Raw genomic sequence first — 24,998 nt, forward strand, 5'->3', positions numbered from 1 at the left:
CCTCGTGACAAAGTAAAGCCGAGCAAGGTGGCTCTCTGTTGCGGTGGGCCGGTGGCCATGCCACCGGTCCCTCCTTCTCGCGCTGCTGTCCCACTCCTCCCCAACTCCTTTTCGCTGGTACCCAACACACTATCGAGCTACCAATGCATGATCTCAGGTGAGTTCACCTGGCTTTCTGTGTTCTATGTCCGGACCGTGATTGTTTTATTCAGGTTTTAATGTTTGATATTTATAGAATCTGAGCGGAGAAGGACATTAGAGGGCTACTGGAACCCACGAACAACGCGTCTCACCTCCCTTTACCTACACGGGTTTGAGGAAGCGAGACCGGATTAAACAATGGACGCGAACTACGGTGGACTTTCGACTATGGTGGACAGTTAGATCTTTAGAAGTGGATAGAGTTCTGGTCTAGTTAGCAAAGAGACATCGAGGTACGGGTTATGTCAGGAACAATGGAAGGATTCCAGATTAGAACACAGAAAAAGATGTCCAAACTCTAAGATCGCGTTAAACCAAGTGAGTTATTTAGTGTCAGGACGTTCTATTCTTCAAACTCCAGAAGCGAGGTCACATTCTAAGATAAGAAAGTGTACGAGCGACCACTCTCTCGAAACAATACTGAAGTAACTGTCTGTGGGATTCCCGTCTGCCTCTTCCTAGTTCAATCTAGAAAGTTTCATTAACGAGGTGGCCCCCCGAGAAAAAAAAATCCCAACGGGTTTTCGGAACCAATAAAAGGAACCCAACGCATTCCACAAACATTAGGTCTTGATAGTGTCTCTGGAGCAAGGAACCTGCCGGGTGCTTCGAGACAATAGCAAGCTTCGTCGGATTGCAGACCACCGTAAGTGTCTAAAAAAAAAAAGAAGACCATCTGTCGGCCATCGTGGTCGGCTTTTTCTCTTTACCTCTTGGCCCAGATTTTGTACTTGAGAACAAAGTAGGCTATGAGGCGCAGGGCCACGAAGAAGATCCCCAAAATGATGAAATCTAGGTAGAGTTTGGCATCTTCCACGTCAAGCTCCTTAAGGATTGCCGCTGATTTCTGGAAGTGGCACGTCTCGTCTTTTTCGCAAAAGAGGTCTTCTCTGTCGAGGCCGTAAATCGATAAGATGACTCCTTCAAAGCCGTACCTGCAAAAGAGATATTCGGAATAAAGGCCTTCAACGCGAGGCTCGAAGGAAAAGGAATCTGATACCGAAACGGAAGAAAGCACGTCGTTTGAAGAAGAACGCATATATGTTTTTACACCCATTAACCCCGTCGCTCCACGTCCATCCCTATAGGTCCTATGCTTCCCCTCTCCGAACAGAGTGTCCAACTGAGTCATTAAGACTGAGCCATTCTATTGTTCACCAACGCCTGTATGATAAGGAGTTTGTCTAGCAGACCAGGCTAAGAGCCCAAGAGTCTTAAGACTTTTACGCACAGGTTCACAGGTGTTTAACCCGTGGCACAGAAGGACGGTGTGACCCACCTGACGTAGGACGCATACGACATCCATTGCAAGTACCCTGGGATGGTGTCGAAGCTGACGAAGAAACCAGAAAATAACAGCACAGGAATGGCTGTAACGGGACCCACAAACGTGGCCACCTGCACAAAGAGAAAGAACAAGTCAGCGCATAAAGCCAATATAAACTCTCACTTCATTTTAACCCTAAAAACGCCGGCAGCAAATTACCTTCAGCGATACAAACTGTAAGATGAACTCTAGAATATACGCAACGGCCCCTGCGCCTGCCTGATCTGTAATAACGCTTCTATCGTCTGAAGCCCCCAATTTCTGTTTCACTCATAAAGCAGTTATTGTTTTTATTTATTGATTTTATATAGCCCCATTATATATGGTGGACCCTGCTCAAAAGAGCTTACAATCTAGAAGGTGTCCACATTAACGTCATGTAAGGTTTCGTGGCAGGGAAATAAAGTTATTATTTTTAAGGATCTGCACATGGCTGAATATCTACAAAAAATGATATCGATATGGCCCAAACTGACCTTTTTCCTATTGTATCTTATATACATCGATTGCTTTAACAGAATATTAAACGACAATAATAAAAAAAAAACACATAAATTTAACCCACATAAATTTGGGAATAAAGTTTCTTACATTTAAAAGCACGATCATTTTTGTTAATGGAAGAAAAACATTCATTAAAACTAGATTTTGATTCGTTTTGAAACCTGAAACATTAATATTTTTTTCCGTGGCCAGAATTCTTTTTCGCTATACTGACTCGTTATAAACGGGTTTATGTTCCCTTTAAACGTTGCCATCTTCATATTAGTCAGAACAGTCAGCTTTTTACGGGAATCCGTTCTTGTTATCATGCCACATTTTGCCACAATTTTTCAGGGAAAGCATAACACAAAAGCAGGTAGTGAGCGGCTGATGGCATGGAAACAGAAAAATACCTTAAAGGTGTCTGTGTTCTTTATGTGATTCAATGGATTGAAAGGAATCTAAGGCGTATTTGGTAAACATCCTAGAGAGTACGATCAATTTTGTTTTTAAGGGGAACTGCACCTTTAAAATATATGCCTGGGACCAAAAGCAAACGATGTACGATTGACATGCTCTCTGATAATATACCTGGAGTGATGTAGAAGCCGCCCCGATGAGAAGCCCCAGAGACTGGGCCACTAATGATGTCATCGTTCCCAAAGCGGCAAACAGGACAAATCTCAGGGCGTCGGAGGGCTGTGATGTCATCCAGTACACGATACTGCAGTATGCGACCGGGAACATGATCTATGACCGGAACCACAGAACAAACATAAGCATATCCCCCCAAAAAATGATTTATTAAATAAAATATTTATTAATTAAGAGCCGCTGTTCACTTTTGTATTCAACGGAAACAAAATGTATCGCAAAATGAAAAAACAAAAAAAGACACATCATTTTGTGTTATCTACAATTGAAGTTTATTTCCAGACATGGCATTACCTGAAAGGGTATGTCGGCCATTGTTTTAGCCAAGTAATACGCCTTCAGACTGTACCAGTAATTCAGATGTTCTCTGAGGAATACCGACATTTCTAGTGGAACTGTTGGCAGATGAAATAGCACATCGTTATTTGGCTGTAAAAAGCATCTTTTCGGAATGAAACAATGTTATAAACATCAAAAACGGACCTGAGCGGAGAATCTCAATCGTCAATTCAGATAGAGATGAGACCTTGAGACCTTTTACATGGTTTTAAAGCGCTTAATTATTAATTCTTATTATAATAATATAATACATTATATTATTTAATGACACATAAATGGTAATTCCATCGTCTATTGTTGAAACCCCAACCAAATCTGTCGTTGGCCACGTAAATACCAGACCGTGTCCTGCACATATTGATTGTTACGGTACGGCAAGCCTTGATGAAACAATGGCACAGAAGCCTCAGAAAAAGACGTTCTCTTATATTGGATTATAAAACATCGAAGAATAAAAAAAAGGAACTCCGCGTGGCATTAATCGGTGTGTCTGACCTCACCGAAGCCTCAGCAGAGTAGGTAGAACATCACTTTTATAGCCCCTAAAAATACTAGAATATAGCATAGTCCACAAAACGTTTGTGATACTTTTTAATAGAAGAATGTCTGCGGATTAACATGTAGCGTGTTCTATATGGGACCTCGGAGGTCTCATCCTCATAGGATCCATAAGGGGAAGTCAATACATAACGGGCCAAAACGAATTAAATGTAATAAATTTGGTGATTTGGGCAGACGTATCAGCTTTAGGGAGGATGACTATGGGGGGGGTCCAGAATGAGAACTAAACATTAAACATCATTCTGGAACAGTAAATGTTTATAACCCCCGAGCACGGTCATACTTACACGTCAACACGGTCGGCATGAGGGCTGCAAACATCAAGAAGAGCATGGAGAAGAACAGGAAGCCTGAGTTACTGAGGACTTTCTTGGCTTCGTTCCCGATGCCCAGGTACAGCAAACCGATTAAGATGCCGATGCCGATGTGTGACGTCACCCGTAAGTGGGTCAGCACCTAAGCAGGGGAGAAAGGTAACGGCCGCGGCATAAGTAAAGGATATTCGGGGGTTCCAAGACGCAGACAGGACAACCGCCAGACGCTTCTAACAGCGACTTACCGAGTCCCTCATGATGCTGATGCAGGTCCTTTTAAACAGAATACAGAACTGGGTCAGGCAACTGGCCGAGAAGCTGTGGCAGCCTTCTGAAGGTGAGGAGTCCTGGAAGGAATACACAAGGTGTCAGACGGCTCGGCGTGCTGGGAAATGATCACGTAGCCTCGTCACAATCATACTTTTCTAATGACCCCGTCTTATTCGTTCCGGAGGAGAGAATATATGGTACGATCTTTTAGTGGCAGAAGATAGAAGGCCATGCAGGCTTGGAGACCATAGCGGTTCCGTCTTCAGGAGTAACATCCTCACGAATCCCTTATTATATCTTTGATTATTATAGATCAGGGGTGTCCAACCTGCGGCCCCCCCCAGCGGCTGCAGGCCTACATCTCCCATAATGCTCTTTCAGCTAAGGGGCTGGCTGAGGAGTATGGGAGATGTAGTCCTGCAGCAGCTGGAGGGCCGCAGGTTGGACACCCCTGTTTTTTTTTTAAATATTAAATTGGATCAGCTTTAAATGCAAATAACGGTAAGAAGGAGAAGGAGGTCAGACGATGTCACCAGCCGTTCGAGATAAAAAGTCACAAATAAAATAAACGCACCTCATCGGACGGCTTATGCCACATGAATGGGCTAATGTCGTTATCCGCACAATGGTCCCTCTTCTGGTCCATGTCAGCACACAGGTTGTCCTGCACGGCTCGGACAAGGCGCGGATTCTGCTCTCCATACTCGCCGGATGCGACTTCCATTACTGGAGAATGAAACAAACAGTATGAGGGTCTGGTAACATTGTAACGATGCTCTGCCGCTGTTTGGATTGAAGGGCATCCCTATGCGTAGAAGACCAAACGAAGAAATGAATCCGTATGATCGATGATGTGAAAATATAATAAATGATAAATAAATTACTAAAGGGAGTAAAGAAATGACTATTATGGGAATAAACCGAATACAAATTCATTGCTGAGCCGTTAGGTACGAGATTCCCCGTGCTCCTGTGGTCTCCAGTTTCACCACCAGGGGGCGAGCTATGACCACACATATTGGGTACATGGATATTCTTCGGCAACCATTCATGGGGATGACCTGCCCAACAATCTGCCCCGAGTGGGGCAAGAATTACTGAATATCCTTCCATAACCTTTGTGCCAGTTTGTCTTAACGTGTGTTAATGTTGTTGTCAATTTCGCATATTGTCAATTTTACGGTTATTGGCAATTTTCAGTCTCCTCTTTTGTAATAGCGCTCTACAAATACATGTAAGATAATATAATATAATATGTAATATATAAATACATGTAAGGTAATATAATATAATATGTAATATATAAATACATGTAAGATAATATAATATAATATGTAATATATAAATACATGTAAGGTAATATAATATAATATGTAATATATAAATACATGTAAGATAATATAATATAATATGTAATATATAAATACATGTAAGATAATATAATATAATATGTAATATATAAATACATGTAAGATAATATAATATAATATGTAATATATAAATACATGTAAGATAATATAATATAATATGTAATATATAAATACATGTAAGGTAATATAATATAATATGTAATATATAAATACATGTAAGATAATATAATATAATATGTAATATATAAATACATGTAAGATAATATAATATAATATGTAATATATAAATACATGTAAGATAATATAATAACTTTTGGATCTTAACACCCTGATTACATTTAATTTATTACATAGGATCCTTCCGAAGTTCTTGCTTGTGCCATCTTAAGATACCTCTTTATTACAAAAAAAAGTGAAAAAAGGACTAAATGCGGACACTTTAATGTTAATTTCATAATATTTTCCTATAAAATGATTATTAATGATTTAATAATAGATTTTAAGCTCGGGGGGCCCTCTTCTCCTTCTGTAACCGGTATGTTTTAACGTCATTGTCATTTTAAATTGCCTTGGTTAATTATTTTCATTGCCCCCTATAGTAACAGCGCCACGGAATCTGCTGGCGCTGTATAAATATGTATAATGTAATGTAAAACATGCATCTTTAGGACCATCATAGAAAGACTGCTGGATAAGCTGTCCTGTGTTTCCGGCAGAGTCCTGCTGAGGTGGGTCTAGTATCTGTTCATTTTAACTACCGTATATATAATCCAGTTACCCTTTCATTAGAATAAACTATGACTCTATAACCAGATACGTAAGAGATATTATATATATTTGGATAACGTCCTGTAGGTTTTATTATACATATTTATTTGTACCAAAACAGTGGTAGATAAGTGGAACAACCTCCCGGCAGAAGTGGTAGAGGCTAATACAGCGAGGGGATTTAAACATGCATGCGGTAGGGATATGGTGAGACCAACGACTGATTAAGGTTTGAGTCTCTACAGCTGGAGAAACAGGCCGACTAGACGGGGGCCGAATGGGGCCGATCTGCCGGCGAGTTCTATTTATTATAATTATTATGCATTTTTAGGTGGCAAACCGAGGGTTAAGGGGGTAGGTTTTGCCAGACTGATTACTCACTGAAATCCGCCGGGTTGTGGTAAGTCGGGCAGTTTAATCCGAGCGATCGTAAGTATGGAACGAGATTTGACACTTTCCCACGGTAGATGCATTGTCCCTGGCTTAATACATAAAGCTGGTGGAAAGAAAAAAAAAAAAGAACAAAAGTTTTAAAAAAAACCCTCGCTGCATCTCTGTGCCAAGAGCTATAACAAATATACACGGCTTTCGCTTAACCTCTTCACTGCCAGAAACATAAACTCCACGTGTGGGGTCCTCGTAGCAACAGGAGCCTCATCCTGGAGGTGGATCTGGTCGTTAAATACCCTCCGCCACCTACCAGCACGGGGCAATATAACAGCAATATACCCACGCTGCGGACACAAGCCTAATAGATCGAGAGGTTGTCTCCCTTCTTCTTGTAGGACAGAAGTTGTAATTTTCTCCTGCCCATTAATTTTACTTATTTTATATTTTCCAGCATTAACCATTTAATTCTCGCTCGCCCCGTTTCTTACTGCCGTTCTAATCTTGGCCCGTGCGGCCGGACACTCACTTGGTCAAAGAGCTCAAACAGTTTGGCACTGGGCTGGTGGATGGTACAGATGATATTTCTGCCCCCTTGGGCCAACGACTTCATCAAGGAGACAACCTGGAAGCAAGACGAGCTGTCCAAGCCGCTGGCGGGAGAGAGGAGATCGGGTTTAGTCGGATAACCAGGAGAATTGACTGAATGTACGGCCCAGCGTCAGTTTATTGCGAAATATCTTTAAAGCGCGGCCAAATCATGGAAGAATTTTTACTCTACGGGCCGAAGGGGTCTGATTTATGTTTCTACGCTTAATAATATCTTCACGGTGAGGGCTGTAAAGCTCTGGAATCCACAAGCGGTTGAGCCAGGGTTTTAATCTGATAACCAATGGCGTTGTGAAGTTTTTTGGCTGATCTTGATGGACTTAACGTGAATCACGGCAATAAATCGTGTAACGTTATCACGGGCAACAATATAACCTACCTCGTTGGTTCATCGAAGAACATAACCGGTGGATTGTTCACAAGCTCCAAAGCGATGGCAAGACGCTTCCTTTGACCCCCAGAAAGGCTCCCAGTCCTTGTGTCGGCACACGACAACAAACCAAGGGCTGTCAGGATCTCCTTAACCTGAAATGAGGAATAAATGGCTTCACGCGGGCCCCACACGTAAGTTACTTGCATTTGGACTTCAGATGGAGCCAATGGACGTCACATTATATCCAACAATTACCAACATGGTGTGATCCATAATAATATGAAAAGGTATCCCCAACAGGGTGGCCACGTCTTATCCAAACAGACGGCTCATGTAGGCTTCAGCGGCCCTACAAGCAGTATGATTTAACATCGCTCAATATCTCCGTCTTACCATTTCTCGCCGGCCTTCGTCCTTCTCCTGAAGCTTCAAATGTGCAGAAACCTAAAAAGCAACAAAAAAGTGCACGTTTTACTCGCACGATTCCGGTGACCTCTCCGGCACACATCAAATGAACAGTGATTACTCCCGTTTATACACAGATAACCTCCCAGGTTCCTGCGTTTACCCTACTGGAGGTCCTATTCATGGGACGATTACCATGATCCTTAAGGTCAAGGCCACCGGTATCTGCCTTCATAATTCCAAGTATTTCTGCTTCTTACACAAATGACTGCATATTATGTGCACTCGGCTTCCCTGCTGGACTTTTCTGTTATACTTTAGCAGATAAAACCTCTCTGCTGCTGCTGCAGCTTCCTGCTTCATCATTGAGAACTGGACTAGTACTAGTCCTAGGTGCTAGTGATCCGGTGCTAGATGCTCTATTCCTTCCTTACGTATTCCTTAGGATATAAGTGTATAGAACTAGGTCTCAGATCTCTAGAGGAACGGGACAGACTCCCGGCACATGCCAGGTGAGACCCGATCGCCGGACACCAACTTCATGCACGTGAGAACCCGACTACAGATCTTTTTCACCAGCCGGGAAGAGACGGGCTCCCCAAATCCCATCAGCTCTAGAATGTATCACTTTAAACACATTGTCTCGTTAGCCGTACCATCATGGCCTCCTGAACGGTCAAGTGTGGGAAAAGCATGTCATCTTGCATGATGTAACAGGACACCTTGCGGAACGACCTCAAGTCGCGCGGCTGACCGTTAATAAGGACTTCTCCCTTCATGCCCGTCTCTCTGAAAGATACAAACAGCGTGACTTCTGGATGTCATACAAGAAAACACAATCATCATACATCATAGCCGGGTAAGCCAACAACTTTTTGCTTCCTGGGGGGGCACGTAGGGGCTAAACTAGATCTTTGCCTAGGGTCTTGAGGCATCAATCGAGAACTCAATGTGCCCCCCATACTATGAGTAAAAAGGCAAAGTGTCATTCACTGCGCTGTTTAGGTGGCCGGGAAAAAAAACCCTCTGCGATATAAACATTTATTATCAATTCTATCGAGGGTTCCGTCTGTAATATCCGATCCGGAACAAAGATCCAGAACAATGAGTTAAATGGTGCTGTCGGCTTTGAGAAATGCATGCTTTTACCCCGGCACGAGTTTATTTCCACGCCGTGACACTGTGAATGTGTAAATACGAGTTAAAGCGGCTCTGCTGGGTAACATTGTAACTCCTCGCGGCGACTCGGTAAACGTAATATTCATGAATACTTTATTCGCCTAAATAGAGGATTCATTTATTATATGTTAGCAGCTGTCTCGTGTCAGCAAATTTCATCCTCCCCACGTAATCTAAAACTAGAGGCCTGGATGTAATGTAAGGAAGTTTTACTTTACTGAGAGGGCGGTGGTTGAGTAGAACAGCCTCCCAGCAGAGGAGGGAAACAAACTAAGGGCTGAATAAGGTGTGAGCGTTTCACAGAGAAATGGACTGTGGTATGAGGCGAGCGGCTAGCACTCACTGACAGTGTTTGTTATGGTGGTCAGTGTCCCTTTATCTACCATCATTTGCCCCGTTACCTGTATCCAGCCAGTATATTCATGAGCGTCGACTTCCCGGCCCCGGACGGCCCCATGATAGCAACAAGTTCCCCGCAGCTGAATTTGCCGGAGATTCCCTTCAGCAAAGTTTTGTATCCTGAAGAAGAAAAGAATTAAAATGTTTAGAAAAAAATCTTCGGGACTTTAATAAAAGAAATAGAGGGAGATTCCCCTCCCCCAATAGACACGATCAACACAGAAAATAATGCAGTTATTTTCAATAACAACCGAATAACGGCAATTTCTGACAATCACTGAAAAATAAAAACACATTTTTACTTCTAATATTGCATAAATTCTACAATGAAAAGCGCACAAGAAAAATAAGGAAATTAAATGAGGTGTCTGCCGGGACGGAATATTGTAAATTCTGTTTATTTATGACAAATATGAAGTTGTTTGCTAAAGGATTATAATAGTACAGATTGAAATTTACAGCAGAGTTATATATATATATATATATATATATATATATGTGTGTGTGTATATATATATACCGGTATGTATATAATATATAAAAAAATATATAGTGCGGCTTAAAGGAGAACTGTTACTTTACAGACAGAATCAGAACTTATTCCAGGACTGAAGACTGTTATTTTTCAAATTCTGGGGTTTTTTATTATTTTTTTTTATTCTGTTTTTTATTGTTTTTTTTATTCATTTTTTTAAATCTGTTTTTATTCATTTTTTTATTCTGTTTTTTTTTTTTAATTAATATTTTAATTCTGTTTTTAACTACAGAAAGGCTCAGGAGGCGCATCACTGGGCCGGTTGCTGACACGGCCGGACTAGCAGATGACGGGGCTGGCCTGGCACTTTGGGGGCCGCTGCACGCCACGTGCCTGCTTGGGGCTGGTGGCCTTTGGAGTTACAGGCTTGCAGATAGATCATCAGATTGAGACATGTAGTCCTACTGCCAGCCCCCGCAGGAAGTAGTACCCCACTTCCTGTACTCTGTGTTACGAGGTGCCGCTCCCACAGCACAGCAGAAAATAAAACTGGTCAAATGAACCCCCAAAAAAGCAATTTATGGAACCCAAATCCATCTGTTCTCTCCTCCCCTGATGCCCCTCTTTTCTAGGAGCTCGGAATGTTTGCTGGGAATGAGGGAATCGCAGGGTTCCACAGCCCTAAAACCCCCGATAATGTGTATAGAAACAGCCTGAAATCTATATTTTTTCTATTACATTCGTATACACTTACGAGCAGACCTGAGAATAAACTACCCAGAGCCCTCCCTCTTCTAGGGGAGTGGCTTTGTGAAAGGGTAGGACTAGCCAGAAGTAGGGGTGGGGCTAGTCACGAGCTATCCCCAACAATCTTTAGTGGAAAAGGAGTAGGAGTGGCCAAACACCACTCCCCCGACAAGAGGAAGTAGAAAGTTACTCGGAGACTCGGAGACGCAGAACTTCACCCGGAGACTCCGGATCCAACCAGAGAGTTCCCAGGTGTGATTAGAACGGCCCGTCGGTCTCTCCTGCGTAACTAGACCAGGATCTCAGAGGTCTCAACGTCAGAATAAAATCTAACCAATGACCAGTAACCAGAGACTCGATGTATTTTATCTAATTGCCCCCCCCCCCGTGTTTAGCCCCCAGGCAGAGGCATTGGAGGAATCCTGGTTCACGCTTCCCCCCAACACTTTACAGATACATCAGATTCATAAGTCCTTGCCCTACTTGCATCCCCATACGATTGATTTCAAACAGTACCTCTGGCTGCGCATGCACAAGTCCCATTTCAGTCCAGTCTTTTAGTTAAAAACATGGACGTTGCTTAAGTGTCATGTCTTTAAAATAAGCTAGTTGCACCTTAAACACACGCACACTCCCTCGCCCCACGCATTATTTCCCATTATCCATTAAAAGGTTCAATGCCATTAAATCTGGGGCTGGAACGATGTAGGTCACCGAACAGCCGAATCCGTAACCCCCGGCTGGGGCCGCTGACTTATATCACACAATAAAAGCTATACATTTATTTAACCCCTTAATGACAAAGCCCGTACATGCACGGGCTCAAAATGCATTGTTTTCAATGGGTTTAGGGACCGCCCATTGTCCTTAAGGGGTTAAGGAGATTTCAGAGGATCAGGACATTGTTACAAATTATATGTTGTATTTAATTGGGTTAATATATATATTATATATACGGTATATATATATATATATAGCTTATTAGGATGTCTCCAATGGTTTATGGGGTAACCTTAAGAGAAGACAATGGGGTTTATTCACTAAACTGTTAAATAAAACCATACCCCATTTAAAGGCGATGATTCTATCTTGGCCACAAATCCCCCCCCCCCACTCAAAATCATGTATACGTCACACATGTAGAATTTCCGCTCAACATATGTAAGGAATGCAAGGCCAAGTATTATGAGTAAAAAATTAAAACCTACAGGTAAATTTTTCACGGAAAAATGTCAGTTTCTAATGAGTCACAAAACGTCTTTTTATTGTTATTTTCATTTTTTGACATTTACATTTTGTAAAAAAAAAAAAATGATATATAAAAATAATGACATATAACTATTTACATTCAGCCCCTTACTGGGCACAAGGTAAACAAATGGCCAGTGGGCCTTAGCTTAATGGCGCCTTCTATGTACTTTAATTGCCCCTGGTGTGGCAGATCCCGCCCGTTAGCGTGCCGTTACCGGGGGATACATGCGGCAACGCCTGGCTTATGCCACTAATGGACTCACGGTCTTAAAGGGGAGCTTAGTTCCTAGACCATCCCTTTCCAAGAGGTACACTCCCCCGAGGAGCTTGGCTCCTCCCCCATCCATTTTCTGGCGCACTACAGTGTTCCACAAACTAGCGGGAAGATTCCAATGGTTTCCACGGGGGGGTGCTCCAAATCTGGAACTCCCGTTTGGTTTCCATAGTGAATGCTACAAACTTACAACTCCTACGTGGTTTCCATGGCGAATGCTCCGAATTTACAACTCCCGCCATAACTTCTGGCATTCTACCTTTAGTAAACTAGGTGGGCGGTAAAGATTTTGTGTGAATGTCAGTTTTCCTTTAAAACAAAAGAAAAGCGTTTGGAGAGGGGAAAAAAAAAACCAGTTTCACGCTTAAATAATGGGTAACTCGCTGGGGAATATAGGAGAAGTAGGAAGTAGGTCACACCGCAGATCGGATGAAATGAGTTGCACATTTTTTATCACAGTTAGCACATTAAATAGAACAAGTAATAAATTAAGTACGGCAGCACCAGGGTGCGAGAAGCGGCAAAACCCGAGAGAAACCTCTGAAGTCCCTTTATTATGTGATAATCTGCGTACTTAATGGGGGAGGCTGAGCTCCTTTGCGTCACTACCTCTGCCTTGATTCGTCATGGCAGGTAACATGGACGGCTCCTCGGGGGATTAGCATAATGATGGGCTGAGAAGGGGTCTTAAGGGGATCTGCTGGCAGCCCGGCCCCCTCCTGAGAGAATCTGGGAAGCGTTACCCCCCCCGGCAGCCACCTAGTTCCTGCTTCCATAGGCATGTTTTGCAATTTCCAGCCTGATTCTTGGAACATTCAGGATTGTTAGCAGCTATGAATGCACTTTAAATTTTAAATGTATTGATTGGTACAACATGGACCATCATTTTTCGGGGGTTAATGTGCTAGTGTGTTTTTAGATGTAACTTATTCTACTTTACAGCGTGATCGGTGGATAAGTGGAACAGCTTCCCAGCAGAAGTGGTAGAGATTAACACATTAAGGGAAATGCGAGACATGAAGACGTCTCGCTCTGATTAAAACGACCGCCTCTAACAGGCAGTCCGATGTTTCTCTTCTGCCACATTCCATATCCCGGCCTGCCGCACACTGCGGTGTATTTATTGCGGGACCCGCTGCAGCCATGACATCATCGCTTTAGCTAAAAAGACAGGAGGCAGGCGGCGGCATATAGTGAGAGTGACGGTGCGGCGCTCTGGGGCGGTCTAATCATGTGACACGCCGCATTTCAGTCATTTTCCGGAATTACGTGGGGATCTATTCACTAAGAAGGGGTCCATCCAACAGCAATAACCTGCTGCCCCTACCCTCCTAGTTACCCCTTCTCTAAACAGCCCCGCTGTCACCGCAAAGAAGGAACTTTATTTCACCGTATTTGATTTATACAGTTAGCGGGGCCTGATAAACCGTTTCAGTGCTACACAGCCTACCTCAGAAGGAAGAAGTTTTGCTTTACTTATAGGGTAGTAGATAAGTGGAACAGCCTCCCAGCAGAAGTGGTAGAGGGTAATACAGCGAGGGTATTAAACATGCATGGGATAGACATACGGCTCCTAAATCTAAGACGAGACCAACGACTGATTAAGGTCTGAGTCTTTACAGCAGGAGAAACGGGCGGACTAGACGGGGGCCGAATGGGGCCGATGTGTTGTTTCCACATGGTCGGAGCATCTCACGGTCCCTGCATCGCGCTCCTTACCCGCCGCTCCCTTCACACCATACAACCCAAAAGACCCTTTTACCCCCCCAACTGCTTTCTCTCTCCGTCCCGATTCACCGGCTCTCCCTCCCCCCACCTTGTTTAAAAGCAGCCGAGCGGAGAGCTTTACACCATTCAAACACCTATATAATCAGGCCCGGACTGGGACAAAAAATAGGCCCGGGCATTTAAGCCTGAGCAGCCCATATTTATTTATTTATTTATTTATTGTTACAGCCCACCCTTCATGTACCACCTTTGCATTTAATCATTCAGACAAATCATTAACACATTCATTAATGCAGTCTCACAAATCAAGCAATTCATCCTCACATAAATTCATTGTCATACGCATTCACACAACTCCTCCACACATTTATTCATTCATTCTCATTCGCATTCACACTACCCCCTCTCTTCATCTTATCTGCCCCTTCTCACTATGTAACCCCCTTCCCCACTTCTCAATATGTACCGCCTCTATCTATCCCCTCCCCCTTTCTCACTATCTAACCCCCCTCTGCCCCTTTTCATTGCACCCCCCTCCCTCACCCTACTTACCTTGTTGCCGGAGCAAGCAGCAACTGCGACCGCGCCTGTGCCAGGGCAGGATTGACTTAGGGGCTGATGGAGCTGCAGCTCCAGGCCCCCACCTTAAAATAGGCCCAGTCAGGACTGGACTGACTGGTCCTATATGGCCGCATTAACGCAGAGCCCCTTAAGCCTGCCGCAACTACCCCCTCCTAACTATCTACCCTCTCCCTCTTTGAAGTTCACTTACCTTTCAGGAGTCCTGCGGTGGGGGTGCAAGGCCTCTGCCTCCCAGCTCTGCCACTGTATGGAACAGTATAGAGTGATGGGAGTTATGATGTACTTTTAGAGCATAATTATATAATGAAAAATACATTGGAAATGGTACAGCATAACACCCATCACTCTCACACACTTACCAATCAACACACATATACCAATCCACACATATATACCAATCCACACATATATACCAATCCACACACATATACCAATCCACACGTATACACCAATCCACACGTATACACCAATCCACACACACATACCAATCCACACGTATACACCAATCCACACACACATACCAATCCACACGTACACACCAATCCACACACACATACCAATCCACACACACATACCAATCCACACACACATACCAATCCACACACATACACCAATCCACACACATACACCAATCCACACACATACACCAATCCACACACATACACACCAATCCACACACATACACACCAATCCACACGTATATACCAATCCACACATATATACCAATCCACACACATGTACCAATCCACACACATACACCAATCCACACACATACACCAATCCACACACATACACCAATCCACACACATACACCAATCCACACGTATACACCAATCCACACGTATACACCAATCCACACACATACAACAATCCACACACATACAACAATCCACACATATATACTGATCCACACACATACCAATCCACTCTCACTTAATGCTTTCCTACCTTTCCTTTCTTCTTTCAGCTTCTTTTCCTCTTCTTCAGTTCTTCTGTCTTCTCTGTCTTCTTCCGGGTCAGAGGGCACGGACAGCGGTGGGCGCGGCTTCAGTGTTGTGCGCCGGGACCTGAAAACAAACCCCGGCGTACAACAGCTGTTGCCGCGCGGATCACAAGGGAGCGGTATCGGAGGTCTTTAACAGACCTCCGGCTCCCTTGAGTGATTTTAAGCCGGGTTGAACCCGGCTTAAAATCACTCAAGGGAACCGGAGGTCTGTTAAAGACCTCCGATACCGTTCCCTTGCGAGCCTGCTCCTCCAGCGGCGGACATTACTGTCCGTCTCTGGAGGGGTGCCGGGTGCCGCAAGTTAGCACCCCCTGATGAGCGGCCGCCCCCTGGAGTGTGGCGCCCTGTGCGCTCGCACACCCCAAAGGTCGGCCCTGCCCTAAGGGGCCGGGAAGCCCCCACCAGGGCCGTCCTTACGGGTCTGCGGCCGCACAGGGTTTAAATTAAAACATCGGGGTTTTTTTTTTCCAACTTTATTTAAAAGCCTCCATGTTAAATAAAGTAGAAAAAAAAACCCCGATGTTTTAATTTAAGCCCTGTGCGGCCGCAGACCCGTAAGGCCGGCCTTGGTGGGGACTTCCCGGCCCCTTAGAGTGGCGGACCCGGTCGCAGTTGGTAGGGTAGGGGCCTGGAGCTGCAGCTCCATCAGCCCCTATGTCAATGCGGCCCTGCCGTGGACCGGCCCACCGGGCAAATGCCCGGTGTGCCCGATGGCCAGTCCGGGCCTGTTATATAATAACCTATATTATACCCTATTATTATTCACCGACGTGTGCAATTAACCCTTCACACATCGACAGATCGCCTAATCCTCCGGAATTCCCATCAGCGACCGGCTGAAGGGGTTAAATCCCGGGACCAGACGCAGCAGGTCAATCCGCCCGCCTCACGAGCCGCACGGCCGGTGCGAACGGACACGGCGTTCTAAATTGGAAACGCCATTTAGCATACGAGGGCCGCTGCAGGCACGGGGCGCGATGCTGCATAATGCGCACGTCGGAACGGTGTACGGGTGTCATTTTCCCCCGTTAGCAACACGGCCGCCGCCAGCCAATGGGAGCCTCTCCCTGCCACGGAGCGTCCTGATTCGAGGTTACTCCAGTGCAATGACCAAAAGTAACCAGGTAGACGTACTGTACAGAAGTCAGGGATGCTGCAGTGCTCCTGCGCATGCGACTTCAGCCCGCTCTGCCGCGGATTACCGACTTATATAGGGCACAATCCTATTGTTTTTAATTTAATTTCATTTAATGATACAAATATTTCCCAATAATTCCCTTTATCCCCCATAAAGCACGTTTACCGAGATCGCCGTACTGAAAAATCAAGTATTGCTCAAAGAAATATATATTTTGGGAAATATTACAGAAATAACCAGTTTATAACGTATAATGCTCGTCTCTGCAATCTATATATATATATATAATGAATAAAAATAATAATAAATAAAGAAGATAAATAAGAATTTGAATTGAAAATCTCCCCAGTAAGAAAATCTCTCTTAATTTAATTTGGAATTTTTTTTTCCCGCTCACATTATGATTTATATATTTTTTATACTGCAGCTTTTGCAATTGAGAATTTTTTTCCCTTTCAGGGTATTTTTTTCTACTATAGGGTACTAAGAGGGTCTAATAATAAAACCATAAAAAATGTATATATTTTTTTTTTCAAAAAATATACATTGTGTCGAACATTTTTTTTCCACTTTTTTTTTTTTTTTTTTATAGAAAATGATTATTTTATTTCAGTGTGAGTAAGAATTTCCGATAGGGCTGACCCCGAGGGCATTTATAAATGGAACTTTTTACAGCTGCGCCTCTAAAGCCTAAAAAGGACCGGGATGTTTTTTAGTTAACTCTTGCATGTACCAGGTAGGTCTGTGCTGAGCAGACAGGGTTAAGCATGAGGAGCAGACAGGGTTAAGCATGAGGAGCAATCGCCATGGAAACAAATGGAAGGTTTCTACTGATTGCTTCCTATATATATATATATATATTTATATATATATATATATATATATAAAGCTCCTGCCTCATTAACATAATAATAATAATAATAATAAATAATAATAAATTATTATTATACACAAATTATTAATGTGACCTATTTTTCTTTCTAATAATCTGCTGTCAAAATCTTTCTGATAAATTCTGCTGGACTGAATCAGGTTCGGGCAACTTAAATCTAGCAAGCTAGCAAACTAGCCCCATGCCTCCCAACTGTCCCGCTTTGCCGGGGACAGTCCCAATTTTGCCATTTTATCCCGCTTTCCGAGTCACCGGAGAATGCTGCCCATGCACAGAATTCTGATTCTTGAGCCAAATGCCTATCCCGTGCATGTTTAAATTGCCTAGCAGGATTAACCTCTACCACTTCTGCCGGGAAGCTGTTCCACTTATCTACTACCCTCTCAATCACACGATCGGTACGAATACATTAAAAATTATCATTTTTGTATTATGTGCAAAGCTACTACACGGAGCGTACACTGAATTAGAGGAGATGTGTACACTGGCACTTTAATGTAGAGATCGGGTACATGGAATATGTATCCATGCGTATGATAACATCACCAGCGCGCTAATATGCCTTTGATCAGCGCTAATCCTATAGAGCAGCTCTGTATTTCACAATGATCAGGATTAGACGCTTTAATTGCCAGATAATTCAGTATGGTAAAGCTGACCTCAGACACGTCTCGGAACCTTACATGATCTCCAGCTGCGGGGAATTAAAGGATATTAAATACACATCAACGACACAAAATATCCAGAAACAAGTAAATGTGTTAAAAATATTCTGGAGGAATCACTGGATCGACCAGAAGATCTTGCAATATTATATATATATATATATATATATACAATTTATTATTATTTTTATTATTATTATTTCATAATTAAAGGTTCTGTTCCACCTAGTGTGACTGATAAAACGCTCCCCGTCACTTAAAAACGGCATTAAAGGGTTTATTGAGATACTAGTGCTGCTTAGCAACGTCATTCTTCCAAAGCCCCTCCTCTATTTATTACATCACAGCCGCCTTGGTGAGTCAAAAGTCTTTTTTCTTTCTCTTACTCATCTAGATAAATAAAAGGCCTCCGTTGGTTGGAAGATACGGATTAGTCAAAGATTTTTTTTCAACCGCTACGGAATATGATGGCGATATATTAAACAATAAATAATAATAAATTGCAATAATAGCGCTCCTGAAGGCTCAGTAATCAGCTCGTATTTCTGGAGTCTCTTGGTAACATACAGAGAGCTCCCAGACATTAATAGCACAGCTTGGTATGAGTGAACTGACCATTAATTTATTTTATATATATATTTTTAATAAATATAATTTTATAAATCGTTGTAAGCTCTTTTTTCTTTGTATAAAATCAGGTTTTTATGTTATATTTGTCGCCTCTTCGTTTCACTTGATCCCCAGGTCCCGGCATTTGGCGGAACATAAAGACTAAAACAGAGGGCGGCTAAAGTGCCATTTCCATTGGCTTCGGGAATCAAACGCCGGCGCTTGCGGTTTACACACATAAGATATTCTGTATGTCCTTGCATGAACCCGGCTGCTCTTAAAGTGCTATTTAACCTCCTCTTCTGATTATAACGCTTATAACTGAATGCCGCTTTAGAGACGTTCCCGGTACTGCTGAATGCCCGAAAACCCAATTGTCCCGACACAAAAGCAGGCGCTGATACGTTGTTGCCACAGGAAAAGGTTTTTATGTGAACGAGCCTTCAGACAGAAGATCGTCCAGATCTTCTAAGCACACTGTCATTTATATAAGTGGAACAGCAGCTTTAATCAATGTCAACCCAAACCATCATGACTGCCTGCCACGAAGCTAGGAGATCCAAGCCTTCCAGCCATAAAGACGTGGGGTCTGATACCCTCTTCACCAGCTGCTGGTAGGATGGAGTCCACCCAAGGGATTAAGGATTTAGGGTCTACTGATGTACCAGCTTTGGGAATACCCCAGCCTACAATCAAATTATTTTTCTAATAAGTGGGTCCAAATTGAAAGCCATTCTTTAATTAGGGATTTATTTATTATGTATTTATTGCCAGGGAATGATCCAGACCCCCATTCTGCTATTAACCAGACCCCTCGCAGATATAATAGCTCTGTATGGATATTGACGCTTTGGTAGATCGGCTGGGCGGTAGATGCCCCAACGGCGTTCAACGACGGCTGGAACTTTACATGTTAGCCAGTCCTATTCTACTGCTAATTAAATATGATGTCATACACGCGGAGTCACAGTGACACGCTTGAGCCACCACGCTTCCCTTCACGTGTCAGCGTTTCTCCCAGACAAAAGAAGCGATGGACGTTGAATTTTATATATGTGATTCATCACCCTTAATGGCGGCAGGAACCTGTCACCGAAAGGAAGTCTATACTGGATTAACTGGTAAGACTAGATCCAGTCACCGGCTAATTAAAAACAATATCCTCCCAACCGGCAACTTGTGCTTTCAGAAGATGACTTCTAAAAATACTCCAAATATCGAATCGGGAGACGGAATGTAGAATGCTGGGACCTGAATTCACCTCCCGCGTAATAAGTCAAATCCGGGCGTCCTCCGCACATATAATTTATACATATTTATATCACTAATACGTAGTCTTCTCGCTTATTAGAGGTTTAATAACTCCAGAAATAGAAAGATTTTACCCTATAAATAACGGCCGTGTCAATAGATTGTTTTCAACCCCACCAAGTTTTATTAGGAGCTTCATGATTTATTTATTTTTTTTGTTACCTTTCTTTTTCCACCAAGGTCCCTCTGGAATAGAAAACGAAAGATCCTTGAAGTCGATATTGACGGCCGGCCTCCTGGGCAGCGAAGATAAACGCTGAGCTTCGGTGAGGTGGTTATCAACTTTTTTCAAGTGTCCATTCAGCAACGGGGTGTCTTGGTTCCCGGGGCAGTTGGAGACCACCTCGTCCAGGGACACGCACACCGACTTGGGATCCGCCATCGCCGATGACGGGATATTGGCATTCTGGAACCAGAAGCAAGAAGGGTCTTTAGAAACATTAGCAAATAAAATAAATAAAACGGGGAAAAAAATACGTTATATGGCATTTTTTGGAAAGTCTGAGATCCTTTTCATACAATTAATGTATCAACTTCTACGAGAGCTCCTCAGTCTACCGTACAAGGATGCTTTCCCCCCGTCAGATATATAATAGTTCCACAAAAACCTATTTTAGAACTAATTAATAAAAATGAAACCCCGGTTTAAGAGAAGCCGGTGTGACTTTGATGAGGCCAAACTAACGGGGTCCTCAAACGTGAATTCAGAAGATTCCATTCATGCCGTTTCACGCAAGGTCAACTCCACGGGGTCAACTCATGGTCAAAGGGTGAGACGCATAGCGCGGGCCATGAATGGTGGACTCAGCTCAGGTTTAACTCGCTGTTTACTGAACCAGCCTCTGACATTTATAAAGAATCCTCCAATCTTATGGAAATCTGCATATCTATTAACATTCTAAGCAAGCCGACCCTGAGACTCTTTAAATATCCCATCATGTAATGCCATTCTGCGTTACTCACTTAGTTACCCAAGTCTGTCTTATTATCGAGATGCACTTTATTGCGTCACCTGCATTCAAGCAGGGATATCAACCATAACATACTGGGAGCAGAAAGCATCAGTTGGGAGTCATAGATATGATCAAAACCATGCGGCTCCAGATTCCGTGACCCTGAGAATCTGACCCTTCACCCTGAAATCGGGGCAAAAGCCCTGAGACTCAGGGGCCAACTCTGAGAGTTCTCAGGTATGGAAATCGGACACATTCGGCTGGCTTTTAATTACCATACATCCAGCAGTATGTGATTTGTGGTACTTGATACCAACCAACTTTACAACCCCTGAATCTTTCTTTCTTCGTCTGCAATGATCAGATCGCTCGCCAAGGCACACATACAAAAAAGGGGAACGGATCATATTATTAGCGGTAGAAACAAATCTTAGCGATAAATCATAACAAAAAGGTTCGTATTTCTGGGTCTATTGAAATTTGCCAACCAACCAATGTTCCAGAACCGGTTCTTCTGGATAGTTATCAGAACAAAGCATGGGCTAAACCCCCTGTGAAAAGGCATTAGAAAATGTCCATATTATAATGTACAAGACTAGAGATCTCTAATGTTCATCCCAAAGGTGTCCGGTGGGGTTGAGGTCGGGGCTCTGTGCGGCCGGTCAAGTTCTTCCACCCCAAACTCATCTAACCGTGTCTTAGTGGAGCTTGCTTTGCGTGCCGGGGCCGCTGGAATAGAAAAGGTTCTTCCCCAAACATCAGATTCAGCCAACTAGAAGCAGCAAATATCGTAGTCAAAACACAAGTCGGGGTGATGGTGATCAAAGCCAACGCGCTGCACCGGTGATGAAGAGAAACTCGCAGTCAAGGAATGGCCAAGTCCAACAGTCAGGAATCAGAGCCCTCTGCGTCAGAATGAGCGTCAGAATGAGCGTCAGAATGAGCGTTCTCCCGGCATCCGCCAGACTCGCCCGTCAGACTTCCAGATAGCGAAGCGCGATTCATCACTCCAGAGAACACGTTTCCGGTGGCGGCGCGTTTTACACCACTCCAGCCGACGCTCGCAGCGTTATGGCTAACATGAGATCACATGGCGGCCCGGCAAGTTGTTTTTGTTATTGCTGAATGTCTCGATATCATTGATGGCTTTCCAAGCTCATTTAACCCCATGACATGCCGGCACATCAATTGTCGTTAACGGGTTTAGATCACGACCTCTAGTCCTAACATTCCTCTTCCTTGGAAATAAACTTCCCTCCTGTACTTTTTAAACACCTATTTAAATGTTTCTCTCCTGTCTCTCTCTCTCTCCCTCTCTCCTCCAAGCCGGACATATTTAGCACTTGCTGGATATAAAAAAGATTTAGATTGAGTCTCCCATTGATTTCCCATTAAGATATCTAACGCACTTTGCCCTGATACAGGGTAAGCCTTTTTTATGATCTGACGCTCATAACACCAACAAATCAAACTCATCTCAATAGACCTACTGCATTTGTCGCCGTGGCATCCATATTTTAGGAAGGGACATCTCACAAAGTTCTCTAAAATGATCAATCACGTAGGATCCTATTAGAGATAGGACACTATTCTGGCACTCAAAGGGAAAATCGTCAAGAAGATGGTAGATAAATGCATCAGCCTCCCAGCAGAAGTGGTAGTGGTTAATACAGTGCAGGAATGCAGACATGGTCGGGATAGGCATATGGCTCCTGAATCTAGATGGGCTGAATGCTTCTTCTCTGTCTCAAACTCTATGTTTCTATATCTCTATACTCCCGACTGATTTGTTTGGTGCTTCTTCTGCTATGACATCATTTGTTATACCGATAGGGAGGGGGTAAACCTGCTTTCCCACATTCACACAAAGGAGCCAAAGGCTTCGGAAGAGAAAATATCAAATAATACATTTGTTTAGTTTAACTGCTAAAATATTAAGCTGTAAAAATAATTATAATAACAATTAGTAATAATAAAAAATATTATAATAATAATAATGATAATAATAAATAAAGCATTTCTGGGTTCTAAAACCCAGATTTCTGTCCATTACATCACAGTAATGATTTCCTGAAGTATCTCGATGTTTTTCTGGAGCTATTTTCCAGCAGCATATTGTATACAGGGCTCGGGAGGCTGTATATTAGTAATAATAAAAAATAAAACAATAATAATAATAATGATAATAATAATTAAAGCTTTTCTGGGTTCTAAAACCCAGATTTCTGTCCATTACATCACAGTAATGTTTTCCTGAAGTATCTCGATGTTTTTCTGGAGCTATTATCCAGCAGCATATCGTATACAGAGCTCGGGAGGCTGTATATTTGGTACCAAAGCTGATAAGCGGTCATAGGATGCATTGAGCTGGAACTGCGCATGCTCAGAAAATCCAGTAATCCAGCTTCCCCCGAGCTCAGATAGAGAGGTAACTATCGGTCACAATCAGCACTCTTCCTAAAAACAGATGCAAAATACCCCCCCCCCCGCTGGCTGGGGCAAATGGGGCATTATCACAATCCGCGGAATATTCTGTTTATCCCAATTAAAGAAAGGGAAAGATTTACCAAATTAACCATAAATACAGAAAAATGTATAGAACGAATAACATGCCTATAAGGTATTTCTCATGGAGGGGGGTACATTTAACCCCTAACACGCACACTCTGCTGGGTGTGAAGATATTTGCAATGTGTTTTATTCTCAAATTTTTAACCTCCTCAGTGCTGGGGTAGGGGTAGGGCAAGCTATTTGTCTAGCTGATTGGGCACTCTTGCAAAACCCAGCGCAGCAAGAGTTAATGTTGTCACGTTTGTCAACATCAATTACAAGCCCAAAAAGTCATTAACTCTTCAGTATCCGGCACGATTCGTCCTCTGAGAGAGAGAGAGAGAATAAAAAGAGAAAAAGAGAAACATAGGCGGATAGATGAGAGAGAAAGAAAGAGATGAAGAGAAAAACAGATAGGTAGATATATATGTATTTATAGATAGAGAGAGAATCGAGAGAAAGACGTATACATCGATAGATATAGAGAGAAAGAGATATAGATAGATGGATAGACAGATGATTGACAGGCCGATAGGGATATAACGAGCAGTCCCGTATCAGTGCCCCGGTACACAGCTGATCTTAACGCCGTTGACTGTTTCGGTACAAACCAGCTTTAACCCCTCACTCCCCGTCAGGGGGAAAGTTATTATACAGAGAGCAGCGACCGCTCCTCACAGACGCCACACGCCGGACTCACCAAATTGTTGCCCACGGTAAACGCCGCGGCCAGGCAGGCCATCCCCTGTGCCGCTGGGCTCGGTGCGCTGTCTATTGCCGGTGGTGCTGAATTGCCGCCCGCTCGCTGCTCTCTTTCCCTGTGCGGCTATCCACAGCGCCGCTCCGAAAGCGCACTACACAGCGGCCTGTACGTCACCGCAATACTCAAAGGCGATTGGCTGCCGGGGAGTTGACGGGCGGGCTTTCCCGATGCAGGTAAACGTGCTCTTGTTGTTCCTCTCCGTCCCGCCTGTGGCTCTGGCCCGCTGCCAGCTCGGGCCTCCCGGGAGAAGCTTCTTCCTGTCTCCTTGGCACCTCCTTCAAGTGTCATTTTCTCTGCAATGCCGGCAGTGTTCCTATCGCTTTACCCCGGTCCATAGGCCCTACCAATGCACCTATGGGTATAGATTCTTATGCATTCATTTTACCTACAAAACAAATAGATACCGTGAGGAGAA

The 24,998-nt window shown here is 43.4% G+C and overlaps 1 protein-coding gene across 1 annotated transcript; it reads right to left on the reverse strand.

The window, feature by feature from the left end:
- Positions 1–445: 445 nt before the first annotated feature.
- ABCG1 (ATP binding cassette subfamily G member 1) lies at positions 446–24,656 on the reverse strand. Its single transcript, XM_053455670.1, has 15 exons — positions 24,521–24,656; positions 20,480–20,723; positions 9,642–9,759; positions 8,718–8,850; positions 8,050–8,100; positions 7,663–7,808; positions 7,204–7,327; positions 6,669–6,783; positions 4,724–4,875; positions 4,125–4,226; positions 3,853–4,021; positions 2,960–3,060; positions 2,603–2,761; positions 1,481–1,599; positions 446–1,136 (listed from the first exon to the last, which is right to left on the reverse strand). Exons 1-15 carry the CDS (start codon positions 24,560–24,562, stop codon positions 908–910), a joined length of 2,004 nt encoding a protein of 667 aa, XP_053311645.1. The 5' UTR covers positions 24,563–24,656; the 3' UTR covers positions 446–907.
- Between the last annotated feature and the right edge of the window lie 342 nt (positions 24,657–24,998).

The sequence above is a fragment of the Spea bombifrons genome, chromosome 2 (assembly GCF_027358695.1).
Source record: "Spea bombifrons isolate aSpeBom1 chromosome 2, aSpeBom1.2.pri, whole genome shotgun sequence".
NCBI lineage: Eukaryota > Metazoa > Chordata > Amphibia > Anura > Pelobatidae > Spea > Spea bombifrons.

Excerpts from the sequence above, each read along its gene's own strand:
- ABCG1 (XM_053455670.1), bottom strand. The coding sequence starts at position 24,562 with ATGGCCTGCCTGGCCGCGGCGTTTACCGTGGGCAACAATTTG. Across the intron at positions 20,724-24,520 it reads TTACCGTGGGCAACAATTTG|AATGCCAATATCCCGTCATC; the intron begins GTGAGTCCGGCG and ends TTCTGGTTCCAG. Across the intron at positions 2,762-2,959 it reads TGGCCGACATACCCTTTCAG|ATCATGTTCCCGGTCGCATA; the intron begins GTAATGCCATGT and ends TTCCGGTCATAG.